The sequence below is a fragment of the Stegostoma tigrinum genome, chromosome 5 (assembly GCF_030684315.1).
Source record: "Stegostoma tigrinum isolate sSteTig4 chromosome 5, sSteTig4.hap1, whole genome shotgun sequence".
Lineage (NCBI taxonomy): Eukaryota > Metazoa > Chordata > Chondrichthyes > Orectolobiformes > Stegostomatidae > Stegostoma > Stegostoma tigrinum.
In genome coordinates, this window is record NC_081358.1 from 73,971,127 (window position 1) to 73,985,844 (window position 14,718).

Here is a 14,718-nt window from a genome sequence, read left to right on the forward strand (position 1 = left end):
CTAATTGCAGCAAGACTCTTTCTATGAAGACCTAAATACCTAAATTCATAAGAAAACCCATTTATTCATACTGTTTGTTTTCTGTGTGTTAACTGGTTTCTATCCATCTTCATTCACTGCCTGTATCCCATGCGTATTAATTCTATTCGTTAATCTCTTGTGTGGGACTTTGTCAGAAACCTTCTAGAAGTCCAAATAAACCACACTCAAATTCTTCAGAACTTGGAGCATCCGTTGGCTACCCCAATCAACTCTACTAGTTACAGCCTTGAATAATTCGAAAAGTAGATTTGTCAAGTATGATTTCCCCTTTGTAAATCTGTGCTGACTGTCCATTCTACCAGTGTTTTCTAAGTGCTGTGTGGTAGAATTTTTGGTAATAGATACTCATATCGTCCTCACTACCAATGTCAGACTCACTGGTTTATAATTCGCTGTTTTCTCTGTACCTCCCTTTCTAAATAGTGTGGTTATATCAGCCACTCTTCAATCTGTAAGAACAGTTCCGGAGTCTAAAGAGTCTTGCAAGATGATGACCAAAGCATCCACTGTTTCTAGAGCTACTTCCTTAAGCAGCCCCAATGTATCATTTGATTTTTCTTTATTGACTGAAATGTACAATCCAAATACTTCCTTACTCTGGGATGTAGATTATCAGGCACTGGGGATTTATCACCCTGAATACCATCAATTTAACAAATACCACTTTTCTACTAATACATATTTGCTACAGTTTCTCCCTTTCACTGAACCCTGTGTTCACCATCATTTCTGGTACATTCGTTGTGTAATCTTTTATGACTCCAAAGCGAAGTACGAATTTAGTTCATCAGCGATTTTTTTTTTTGTTCCCAATGATAAATTTCCCCATTTCTGACTGTAGGGGAACATAAGAACTGATTATAAAGGAATCCTATATGTATGTAAAGATAAAACAATTGGTGAAAACCAACATAGTTCCCTTACAGTCAGAAATGGGGAAATTTATAATTGAGAACAAAGAAATCGCTGATGAACTAAATTCGTACTTCTCTTTGGAATCACAAAGGAAGACACAACGAATGTACCAGAAATGATGGTGAACACAGGGTTTAGTGAGAGGGAGAAACTATAGCAAATATGTATTAGTAGAAAAGTAGTATTGGTGATATTGATTGTGCCTGATAATCTGCATCCCAGAGTATTCCATTTACCCCTTCCTAGACAACCCTTAGTTCATCCTTTGCGGATTTTTAAACTGCTCTCAATCCTCAGGTCTGTGTTTTTTTAATTTCAGAAAAGGCTGGGAAATAGGTTGGACACAGCTGAGAGAATCCTTGGTCGAGGAACAATTTCTGTGTCTCCCCCTCTCTCCCCCTGCAGAATGTAACATCATCAAACAGATGCAACAGAGACAGATAAGCTGGGAGAGTGGAATAGATTTGTTACAGGAGGGAGGGTGTGAGTTTGCAATATATATCTGCGGCTAGCCTATCCACAGAAATGTAAACAGAGACGTAGTGGGAGGGAAGGCCAGAATCAGCATAAATACCACCTATTAAATAAATGTATAAATCATAGAATCCCTACAGTGTGGAAACAGGCTCTTCGGCCCAACAAGCCCACACTGACCCTCAGAGCATCCCACCCAGACCCAAGCCCCTATAACCCACCTAATCTACACATCCCCGAACACTTTAGGCAATTTAGCATGGCCAGTCCACCTACCCTGCACATCTTTGGACTGTGGGAAAAAATCAGGGCACCTGGAGGAAACTCACACAGACATGGGGAGAATGTGCAAACTACACACAGACAGTTGCCAGCAGCGGAATCAAACCCGGGTCCCTGGTGCTGTGAGGCAGCAGTGCTAACCACGTAGCCATTGTGTGCCCCAAATTTTTCTGCCCTGCTTTCAGTTCTGAAGAATTGTCACTTAATATGAAACTTTTACACCTTTATCTCTTCACAGACACTGCCAGGCCTCTTGACTTTTTCCAGCAACCTGTTTTTGTTTGTTTCAGATCTCCAGCATCCACAGTTCTTTGATTTTTCTTATTGTTTCAAGCTAAGTTTGTTTTGATTTTTTTGTATGGCACCCTGACCGTCATATGGTTTGCAGTGATCATTGTTACATGGTTACTAACATTGGTGTTGCAGGGTTTGTGTGACATTAATGTTTTGTAAACTTTATTGGAAATGTATCTTTTTATTGTTTCCTATTATTGCAAGGTTGTCAAAGAATTAAATAAAATTCTGGCCTGATTTTTTAAATTAATTTGAATTGTCAACTTATTTATTGCATTACTTTCTCAATACTGGTATTGAATACTGAATTTCAAAAGCTTCGCTCTTTTGTCAGTCTTTGTTCAGTTTAAAGGGCAAACATCTATTCTGGATCCAAGAGAGACAAATCAAAATGTTTTCTTTGTGGGGAAAGACTGTCAATTTTAAAGTATCAAAAGATTTGCCTATCCATGTGCATAAATAATTAAAATCTTATGCACAGGTAGAAAGATCATCTAGGAAGCCCAAGCATTTCTGGTCTTTATGTCATCGCAGTGTTGGAAAACAAAAGAGGAAATTATTTTCTCAATGTACGATGTACTGGTCAAACCAGCTCTGGAATAGTAAGTTTAGTCTCAGTTACCCAGCCTTGAGAAAGATATATTGACCTTGGAAGGAGGCACAAGGATGAAGCACCAGAATTACAGCAGAGTTTATATGTTAAAGCCCTTCAGGGATAGATGGGACCCGTAGAGGCTCACCAGGTTCCATCTTAACAGGGCCATATAGGGAGATTTGCTTTGGTTGCTGGTGAATTTAAAAGTAGCTTGTTGGTGGAATAGGAACCTAATGATTAACTGAAATGTAAAGGAAATAAAGTTGGTAGCAAGAAGTAGAAAAACTGCGAGGGAGACTAAACACAAGAGAAACAAAGAATCAAGTATGCCTTGAATGCGGAAAACGGGACTAAGCAGGGTAGTCATAAGAAGGATATTCCTGATGACCAGGAAGCCCAGGATCAGTCGAGGGATATGTGATAAGTCATTTAGTTCTGAGATGTGAATTTTTTCACCCACACAGTGGTGAGCGTGTGAATTTCCCTTCTACAGAAGGTGGTTAAAGCCAAAATAGAATCGGGTACTGATTTGAATGATTAGCCATGATCATTTTAGGAACAGGAGTAGGCCATTCAGGCCCTTCAGCCTCTTCCATCATTCAGTGGAATCTTGGTTGAACTGTGGATTAACTCCATATTCCTGACATTGTCCCATTACCTCATAATATCTTTGGCTTAACAAAAATTTATCTACCTCAGATTTAAAATTAACAATAGATCTAGTATCTACTGTCATTTGTGGAAGAGCCAAACATCTACCAACCTTTGTATGTAGAAATGCACCAATGTTTGTAACCATGTAACAAGGATCACTGCAAACCATATGATGGTCAGGATGTCATACAAAAAAATCAAAACAAACTAAGCTTGAAACAATAAGAAAAAGCAAAGAATTGTGGATGCTGGAGATCTGAAACAAACAAAAACAGATAGCTGGAAAATGTCAAGAAGTCTGGCAAAATCTGTATCTCTCCTGAACAGTCTGGCCCTAATTTTTCAACAGTGTCCCCAAATTCTAGAATCTCCAACCCGTGGAAATAGTTTACCTTTATCTATCCTGTCTTTTCTTGTTAATATCACAAAGATTTTCATCAGATCACCCCTTAACTATCTAAATTCTAGAAAAAACATACCTAATTTGTCTCATCTCTCCTCATAACCCCTGAAGTGCAGGTATTATTCTTGTAAACCTACTTTGTACTCTCTCCAAATCCAATATATGATCCCTAAGGTGTGATGCCTAGATCTGCTCGCAGTACTCAGAGTGGGATCTAACCAGGACTTTACATAACTACAGCATAACTTCTGAATCCTTGTATTAACTCCATATGTAAATGCTATCATTCTGTTAGCCTCCTTTCTGTATCTGTTTGTGATATTTTAAAGATCTATAGATTTGAACACTTAAATCTCCTTGGACATCATTTATATTTAAGCATTTTACTTCACACAGTCAAGAAAGTGCCCTTATCTGTATCCTTTATCATTCCAAAATAAATATTGAATAGCAGAGTATACTCGAAGGGCTGAATGGTCTACTCTTGCCCCTTTTTTCTATACTCCTGTGTTTCAATTACGAAGTTTAGGACACTGTACCAGGTTGTGCACCATTATATCGTTTGCCTTCCTAACTGTTGGCCACATCTGCCTCCTTACTTTGACTGACTGGTGTACGAAGACACGCACATCCCTTTGCAGATCCATATTTCCCAATATATCGCCATTTAAATAATACTCTGCCTTTCTGTTTTTCACACCACATCTTCACATTGAACCATACGGTGCTGCATCTGCCAGGTTTTTGCCCACTGACTCAACTTGTCCGAAACACCTTGAAGATTCCTTGCATCGTTTTTGTAACTCACAATCCTTCCCAGTTTTGTAACCTCAGCAATTTTAGACATGTTGCATTTGGTTCCATCATCCAGGTCATTTATATATATTCTGAATAATTGGGGCCTAAGTGAAGAATTTGTGGTATCCCAGTGGTTACTGCTTCCAATATGGAAAAAGACCCAGTTATTCCTGTTCTCCGTTTCCTATCTGTCAGCGAATTCTTAATTCATACCATTTTATTACCCCAATCCCATGTGCTTGAATTTTGCCCTCTTATGTGGAAACCTGTCAAAAGCCTTATGAAAACCTAAAATACATCACATATGCTGGTTTTCCCTTAACTATTTTACTAGATGCATCCTCAAAACACACCAATAGATTTGTTAAGCATTATTTAGTTAACACAAATCTGTGTTGATTTCAATCTTATCAATGCTTTCCAAGTGCGACACAGTGGTTAACACTATTACATCACTGAGTCAGGGACCTGGGTTCAACTCCAGCCTTGGGTAACTGTGCAAACTCTAAATAGACATTCTCCCTGTGCCTACATTTGTCTCCTTTTGTTGCTCTGGTTTTGCCCCACAGTCCAAAGATGTACAGATTAGATGGATTGGCTGTGCTAAAGTGGCTATATTGACCAGGGCTGTGGGTTAGCCATGGGAACTGCAAGGTTACAGAGAAAGGGTGACAGGATGGGTCTGAGTAGGATGCTGTTTGGAGGATCAGTGTACAATTGATATGCTGAATGTCCTGATTCCACACTTGGAGGGATTCTATGACTCTGTTACCACTTCTTTTATGGTAGATTTTGGCATTTTCCCACTGCACATGTTGGATTAATTGCAATTCTTTGTTTCTTTACTTCATCTCTTTTTAAGTAGTAGGGTTATATTTAATCTCCTGCAAGCTTTCGGAACTGTTTCAGTATCAATAGAATTTTGGAAGATTTCAGGAAAAGTTGTCGAAGGAATGCAGTGAAAGTTCACCTGGTTTCTTCCTGGGGTAGTGGGACATGGTCGAGGGCATTCTCGACCACTGAGGGGGAGAAATTGCGGTCCTTGAAAAACGAGGACCTCTGAGGTGTAAGGGAGTGGAACGCCTCATCCTGGAGCAGATGCGGCGGAGGCGAAGGAATTAGCAATAGGGGATGGCATTTTTGTAGGTTGGTGGGTGGGAGGAGGTGTATTCTAGGTAGCTGTGGGAGTCGGTGGGCTTGAAATGGATCTCGGTTTTGAGGTGGTTGCCAGAGATGGAGACAGAGAGGTCCAGGAAGGAGAGAGAAGTATTAGAGATGGTCCAGGTGAACTTAAGGTTGGGATGGAAGGTGTGGGTGAAGTGAATGTACTGTTCGAGCTCCTCGTGGGAGCATGAGGTGGCGCCGATACAGTCATCAATGTAGCGGACGAAGAGGTGGGGGTTCAGGGCCATTGTAGGTACGGAAGAGGGATTGTTCCATGTAATCTACAAAGAGGCAGGCATAGCTTGGGCCCATGCGGGTACCCATGGCCCCCCTGTTTGTCTGTAGAAGTGGGAAGAATTGAAAGAGAAGTTGTTCATGGTGAGGAGGAGTTCAGCTAAGCGGATGAGGGTGCCAGTGAAGGGGGACTGGGTGGGCCTGCAATCTGCAATCCTCATTTTTCAAGGACCGCAACTTCCACCCCTCAGTGGTTGAGAACGCCCTCGACTGTGTCTCCTGCATTTCGCGCAACTCATCCCTCTCACCCCCTCCCCGCAATAACAACCAAAACAGAATCCCCCTCGTCCTCACATACCACCCCACCAACCTCTGGATCCAACGCATCATCCTCCGACACTTCTGCCATCTGCAGTCCGACCCCACCACCAAAGACATTTTTCCCTCCCCATCTCCATCTGCTTTCCAGAGGGACCACTTTCTCTGTGACTCCCTTGTCTGCTCCACACTCCCCTCCAGCCCCACTACACCCAGCACTTCTCCCTGCAACAGCAGGAAGTGCAGCACCTCCCCTCTCACACCCCCATCCCAGGCCCCAAGATGACTTCCCATAGCAAGCAGATATTCACCTGCACACCTGCTAATGTCATATACTGCATCCGCTATTCCCATTGTGGCCTCCTCTACATCAGGGAAACCAAGCAGACGCTTGGGGACTGCCTTGCAGAACACCTATGCTTGGTTCGCAGTAAACAACTGTACCTCCCAGTCGCGGCCATTTCACCTCCCCCTGCCATTCCTCAGACGACATGTCCATCCTGGGCCTCCTGCAGTGCCACAATGATGCCACCCGAAGGTTGCAGGAACAGCAACTCATATTCCACTTGGGAACCCTGCAGCCCAATGGCATCAATGTGGACTTCACAAGCTTCAAAATCTCCTCTCCCCCTACTGCATCCCAAAACCAACCCAGCTCATTCCCGCCTCCCTAACCTGTCCTTCCTCCACCTATCCCCTCCTCACATCTCAATGCCCACCCCATCTCCTACCTACTCACCTCATCCTGCTCCCTTGACCTGTCCGTCCTCCCTGGACTGACCAATCTCCTCTCTACATCCCCACCTACACTCACCGTTACTGGCTCCATCCCCGCTTCTTTGATCTGTCTGTCTCCTCTCCACCTATCTTCTCCTCTCTCCTTCTTCAATCCGCCTCCCCCTCTCTCCCTATTTATTTCAGAACCCCCTCCCCTTCCCCCATTTCTGAGAAAGGGTCTAGGCCCGAGACGCCAACATTCCTACCCCTCTGATGCTACTTGGCCTGCTGTGTTCATCGAGGTCTACACCTTGTTGTCTCAGTTTCTCCAGCATCTGCAGTTCCTACTATCTCTGACACAAGATTATGATGTAATGTGGATGTGCTGCTGATTTAACTCCGATTCTGTCATTGTCAAACTCCACATTCTAGTCCTGTGCTGTACCTTAACTTCATACTGCTCAATATGATTAATTAAAATGATAGTCCACTACCCAACCCCATGCCCAAACAACTTGCATTATTTGAAGAGATTAAATGGCTGTTGGTATGATTGTATGCGTTTTTTGAGCTTTCTGATACTTGATTAAAGTTTGAATAGTTTACAGGAAATTGGTGCTGAAGCACCTCTTTTCTTAATTTAAAAGCTTACGTTAAACTATTAAGAGGCTAATTAATGTTGGTATACAGAGGCATTTTGTTGTGTATGTACGCGAATCACAGGAAGTTAATGTTTAGGTACATCAAAAATTTAGGAAGGCAAATGGAATGCTAGCCTTTGTTGCAACAGCTTCCAGTGCAAAAGTAAAAGGCTGCAATTTGATAAGATTTGGAAAAACCACATTTGAAATGCTGTGTAAAACTGAAAACTTTTTTTAAAATCTGAGGATGGTTCATATGGCCCAAAAGATTAGCTCTGGTTTCTCTCCATAGACGCTGCCACATCTGCTGAGCTTTTCCAGCAATTTATGTTTTTGTTTGGAATCCTGTGTACAATTTTGGTCTCTGTATCAGAGAACAGAAATGCTTGATTGAGATGTAGAGCAGTGGTTCATTAGATTGTTCCCTGGGATGAAAGGCTTAACCATGAGGAGAGATTGAATACATAGGTCTTAAATTCACTGGAATTTGAAGATTAAGAGGTGATCTTATTGAAATGTATAAATTTCTTAGAGGACTCAATGGGATAGATGGTGGAAACATGTTTCTTCTGGCTGGAGATTCTATAAGGCGGGGATCACAGTCTCGGGGTAATAGTTTGGTCATTCTGGTCCTAGATGAGGAATAATTTTTTCACACAGAGTTATGAATCTTTAGAATTCTTTACCCCAGAGGACTGTGTATGTTTAGCCATTGATGATGTAATGAGCACCGCACCTTGCAACTTTCTCACCATTCCTTCTCTGTAGTTGGATCAAAATCTTGGAACTCCTTTCCAACAGGACTGTAGGTGTGCCCACCCTACATGGAATGCAATAGTTCAAGAAGATGGATTAGTCCACACTTTCAACGGCAATTGGGGATGGGAAATAAATGATGGCCTTGCAAGAAATACCTTCATTGAATGAATTTTTTTAAAAAAACGTAGTCTAACAAGATCTGGTGTTGAATAATTGAAATAGTTGTCCACTGAATATTTTCGAGTCTATGTCCTTTTTACTTCGGCAGAAATGAGGTCCAGTGAGGAGAACGGGCAGGGTGAAAGAAATAAATCAATGTGGATTGGGGCATTAAACGTGAACATGAGGATTCAGTTGAGCTAATCAACAGCTTCAGAAATATATCAGAATCAAAAGCTGCGCAGTAAATATTTTGAAAATGCAGTATAAATGAAATGTGAAATTGTTTTATTTTCCAGGGGCTGATACAAATGGAGATAGGGTTGAACTGTAGAAGGGGATGTAGGTGAAGATTGATGCAAGGAAAAAAATTCAGATATAGCCTTATAACTGATGTGATGATATGCTTATATATAGTGGCTATGCCTTCGTAATTCCCACAGCATGCAACATACAGTACACTGCAACAAACGTGCTCGCCCAAACACTGCAGGGTTCTTCCTGATTAAGCCAGGCAAAATCTGGGACAGGGAGGTATATAGTCTCCCAGTGGCCGGGGCTTGATGTTCTTGGGAGGCCTCTATGCTCGGCTCAGCTGCGGGGATGTTGTGAGCTAGGGTCCTGGACTATGAGCAGCAACACCTGATTTCTGTCTTTATCCCTCATTCCAAGAAAAAGCAATGGTACTTTGGAATATCAGTGGTGTATTCTAATTTCTTGTGACGTTATGATTCGTTCTAGGTCTGTTGTATGGTTTCTGGACAGCCATGAAGTATGTGGAAGATGGATAACGCCTGTCAACTAGGCTGCTTAAGCTTGCTCCACTATTCCATAAGTTCATGGCTGATCTTTGCCCTCAATGTCACTGCTGTTCTTAAGTGACAGAGGTTGTGGATTGGAAAGGTGCTATTGAAGGAAGCTTGGTCTGTTGATGCATTGTACCTTGTATATGGTAAACAGTGCTGCTTCTGCATTGACAATGTAAGGATACAAGATGGTGGTTGAGATGTCAATATTTTAAAAAAATTCAATCACAGGATGAGGGTGATGCTGACTAGCGCAGCATTTCCTGCCCATCGTTAGTTGCCCAGAGGGCAGTTAAGTGTCAAACACATTGCCGTGAGTTTGGAGTCACCTGTAGGCCAGGCCAGGTAAGGATGGTGGTTTCCCTCCCTAAAGTACATTAGTGTTTTTCCAACAGTGGAAAGGTTTCACAGTCAGTATTAGACTCCTAATTCCAGGTATTTATTGAATTCAAATTCCATTTTCTGCCATGGCAGGATTTGAACCCAGGTCTCTGGAATGTTACTGGGGCCTCTGGGTTAACAGTCCAGTGATAATACCAGTCGGCTATCACCACCCCTATATAGGCTGCTTTGTCCTGATTAGTGTAGAACTTGTTGAATGTTGTTCTCACTCATTCAAGTGTGTGGAAAGTTATTTCACCCCAGAGGAATCAGTATGATTTCTTACCTATATGTGTAAGTTTCATTTTCTTCAAAAGTTAAGAAGCTTTTGTTAACCATAAGAGATCTGAATTTTATTTCATTCAGCTTTTTTTGCTTTTAGATGACTGAAATCTGCAACAATGCTAATTTGGACTTAAATGAAGCACAGCAGGAATTTGATGATACTAGTGCTAAAGCAGAGTTGCAACAAAAGTTGATGAATGACGAACTTCTAATGAAGGAAAGCAAAATAGCAGATCTCCAGTAAGAAAAATATTTTGGTAATCCTTATGTAAAAAACTTAAATAATAATTACCTTGAAATTCTAAAACACCACAAAAGCATAGTTATTTACTGATAATTCATTTCCCAAAAAAGTAGAATTTTATTTTAAGTTCTAAGTGTTTCCTCCATGTTCAAAATTAAATTCTGAGCAATATGTACCTCTTCCTAATATGTTTGGAGTTATAGTGAGAAAGTTGGTGAAATGCAGTGAGAAGGTAAAATCTAATCCTTGATGTTGAGGAAAATTTTCTGGATTTCTATTCAAACATAAAATGGCTTGAATCTTATTAAGTTATTTCCACATATTTGCATCTCAAAAACTCCATTTGCCTAAACTATATGCCATTTTCAATTTTCCTCTTGTTCAATGATAAACCAGATAATTCAAATTCCTGATGTAAACCTGAGTGGGTACCTGTCAACTGCAGCTGAACACTTGTACCAGCCATCATGTAATTGCTTCTTCAGAAAAATATCCCTGCAAGCTCCATGGTACCATCCCTCTCAACACGTTGTCCACAAAGTCAGCATTGGCAATCCACCAGCCTCACTACATAACATGCCTGTTTTTCAGGCCAACTTAGGCACCACATTCTGCCGTTCAATGCTTGATTTTTTGAGCTTTGAGATAGCTGGGAATTAATGTTGGAAATGATAAATAGGCAATGACAGACTTATGAGATGCATCCTAAGATATTAAAGGAAGCAGTTGCAGAGATAGTGGGTGCACTGGTAGTAATCTTTCAGGAATCTAAAGATTCAGATCAAGTCAGAGGATTTAAATACTACCAGTGCTATATCTTTATGTAAAAGGGATGGAGACATAAAATGGAAAACTGTCAGCCTGTTAACTGAGTATAAGTTATTGGAAAGTGTTAGATTCTGTTATAAAGAATGAGTCTGAATACTGTGAACATTTTTGGGTCCCTTATCCAAGGAAAGATACACTGGCAATGGAGGCAGTCCAGGGAGAGTTCGCTGGTCTGACTATTATAAAGAATGTAAATGCGATCATCTACAAAATGCAAAATGTGATCAATCAGAGTCAACATGGCTTCATGAAGAGGAAATCATCCCCAATAAGTTTACTAGAATTTTTTGAGGAAATAATAGGCAGATAGAGAAAGAGGAAGTTGTGAATGTAATATATCTGGATTTTCAGAAGGTTTTGATAGGATACCACACTTTTGGCTACTTAATAAGATAAGAGCCCATGGTATTGGTGGTAATATATCAGCACAAGTAGAGGCTTGGCTAACTAACAGAGTTCAGATAAGACAGGAGGGTGTTATTTTCAGGATGCTATACCACAGCAATCAGTATTGGGTCATTGGTTATTTATAACATATATTCATAACTTGGATGGGCACTATAGCCAAGTTGTGGATGACACAAACATGGATGGAAAGACAAGTAATGAAGATGACAAACTGTCTGCAGAGGAATATAATAAAATGTGAGGCTGGATGAACACAGCAGGCCAAGCAGCATCTCAGGAGCACATGATGCTGCTTGGCCTGCTGTGTTCATCCAGCCTCACATTTTATTATCTTGGAATCTCCAGCATCTGCAGTTCCCATTATCTCTGCAGAGGAATATAGGCAGGTTAAGTGTGAGGGCTAAAACTTAGCAGATGCAATACCATGAGAAAATGTAGGTTTGTAACATTGGAAGGATAAATAGAGGAACTGAATATGATTTAGATGGAGAAAAATTGCAGAAAGCTACATAACAGAGGGATTTAGTAATCCTCATCCATGAAACTCAAAAAGCTAGTATCAATGTTCATGCAAATGTATTGCTGCTTTACTTCAAATGGAATTGCATATTAAAGAAAGGAGAATTTTCTAAATCTATAGAAAACATTAGTCAGACCACAGCCTGAATACTGTGAACATTTTTGGGTCCCTTATCCAAGGAAAGATGTACTGGCAATGGAGGCAGTCCAGAGGGAGTTCGCTGGGCTGACACCAGGTATGTGGAGGGACTGAATTATGAGAAGTAGTTGAGCAGGTTGGGTCTGTACTCATTGGAATTTAGAAGAATGAGAGGTGATCTTTTGAAACATTAAAGATTCTCAAGGACTTTGCAGGGTACACGTGGAAAGATTGTTTCCCCTTGGAGCAGAAGAAGGAATAACCTAATAATAAGAAGGTGCTTATTTAAGAGAGAAATGAGGAGGAATTTCTTTTCTTGGAGTCTAGTGAATTTGAGGAATTCTTTATCACAGAAGGCTGTAACATTAGGTATATTCAAGGCAGGGATAGACAGATTTTTAATCAGTGAGGGAATCAAGGATTATAGGAAATGGCAGAAAAGTGTTGTTGAGGATCATCAGATCAGCCATGATCTCCTAGTGGAGTAGACTCAGAGGGCTGAATGACCTACTTCTAGGTTTTCTGGTCTTTTGATGATCATAACGGCAGAATGCAGATCTAAGAGCAAACCAGCAGTTAAGACTAGAAGTTACAAATTTGATACCAGAACTAAATGTAAGGCACTATATTTCAATGCATGAAGAATTTGAGTATGGGTTTGATTTAATATTGTCCCATGTACTGAGATACAGTAAACAGTGTTGTTCTGCATGTTGTACAGGGGATCATACCATACAAAGTGCCTCAGGATAGCAGAATAGACTGCAGAATACAGTTTTACAGCTGAAGAGAAGGTGCAGGAAGAGAGACCAGAATTAACACTTAAGTGGTCCGTTCAAAAGTCTAATATCAGCAGGGAAGAAGCTATCCTTGAATCTATTTGTACATGTATTCAAACTTTTATACCTCCTGCCCGATGGAAGAGATTGGAAGAAAGTATAACCAGGATGGGAAGGATCTTTGATTATGTTGGTTACTTTCCCAAGGCAGCGAGAAGTGTAGATGGAGTCAGTCGGAGGAAAGCTATTTTGCTTGACAGACAGGATTGTGTTCATGACTCTTTGTCGTTTCATGCGGCTTTGGGCAGAGCAGTTGCCATACCATTCTTTGATGCATCTAGATGCTGTCTATGGTGCGTCTATAAATATTGGTAAGATTACTTTTGGACATGCCAAATTTGAAACAAAACAAATGAAGTAGCACTAAAAATTGTGATAAATAAATATGGTGTCGTGGCTGCAAGATGACCTAGGTTGGGACCTGAATATTGAAGTATATGATATTTAGGAATGACAGCAAGCTAGGAAAGATTGGAGGAGTGGCTCTACTAATTAAAGATGATATTAGCACAAAAGAGATGGATAACCTAAATTCAGGTAACCATGATATAGAAGCAGTGTGGGTAGCTATGAGGAATGATGAAGGCAACAGGCCATCTGTGGGAGTTATGTACTGGCCCCCTACCAGTAACCACATGGTAGGTTAGGATATCAAGGGAGAATAGGACATTATCAAAAGGGACAGTGATTATCACGGGGAATTTAACCTGCATATAGACTGGAAAAATAAGATTAGAAAAAGTACTCTAGATGAGCAATTTATTGAATATTTTCAGGACACTTTCTTAGACCAACACATTATAGCACCAACCAAAGAACAGACTTTACCGTGACTAATTTTGACATAGGGACTTAGGGATTAGGAGCAGGAATAGGTAATTCAGCCCTTTGAGTTCACTGTGCCATCTAACATGATAATCGCTGATCTTATCGTGGTCTCGGCTTCACTTTTCTGCCTGCTCCCCATAGCCTTTTATTCCCTCCCTTTCACAGAAACATATCTGTTTCTTTCTTGAACCTGTTGATTGATTCTGCCTCCTTTGCCCTCTGGGGCAGTGAGTTTCACAGATCAACTACCCTTTGAGAGAAGTAGCTTCCCCTCATTTCAGTTTTGAACCAACCTCCTCCAGACTGTCACACAAGTGGGAACATCTTTTCAACTTCCCCCTTTAGCCTTTTACGTACCTCAGTCAGATCCCCCCTCATTCTTCTGAACTCTAGCGAGTACAAGGTAAATCTTTTTAACCGCTCCTTGTATGACAGTCATTTCGTCCCTGGAATCAATCCAATGAACCTCCTCTGAACTGTCTTCAGTGCCACCTCATCCTTTGTCAAGTAAGAAGACTAAAACTGAACACAGTATTCTAGCTGTAATCCCACCAATGCCATATGTAGTTGTAGCAACACTTCTTTATTTTTATAATGCAGTCTATTTGCAATAAATAACAGAATTCCCTTTGCCTTTCCTGTTATGTATTGCACCTCCACTTTCTGCCGTTGATACACAATGACACACAGATCACTCTCCACTGATGCACTTTGAATATGCTTTCCATTTAGGTTTTTTTTTCTCGGACCAAAATGGTCAACTTCGCATTTATCCACATTAAACTCAATCTGCCAGATTCTGGCCTATTCTGTTAGCCCATCAATATCCATCTGTAAACTCTTTAACTCCTCGTCACTGCCTGCTTTTCCCCCTATTATAGTAATATCCTCAAACTTTGCTATGTTATACTCTTACTGCTTTCACATCATTTATTTAGATTGTAAATAGTTGAGGTCCAAAAACTGATCGCCATGGAACTCCATTAATTACA

At 40.8% G+C, this 14,718-nt stretch overlaps 1 protein-coding gene across 12 annotated transcripts in view; it reads left to right on the top strand.

Moving 5' to 3' along the window:
- Positions 1 to 14,718, top strand: part of LOC125451596 (coiled-coil domain-containing protein 178) — a 349,746-nt gene that overhangs the window by 55,731 nt on the left and 279,297 nt on the right. For all 12 annotated transcript variants that reach the window (XM_059646071.1, XM_048528880.2, XM_048528877.2 and 9 more), the window contains one exon: positions 10,019 to 10,161. In XM_059646071.1, coding sequence (XP_059502054.1) covers positions 10,019 to 10,161 — 143 coding nt within the window. The remainder of the gene's footprint in view (positions 1 to 10,018; positions 10,162 to 14,718) is intronic.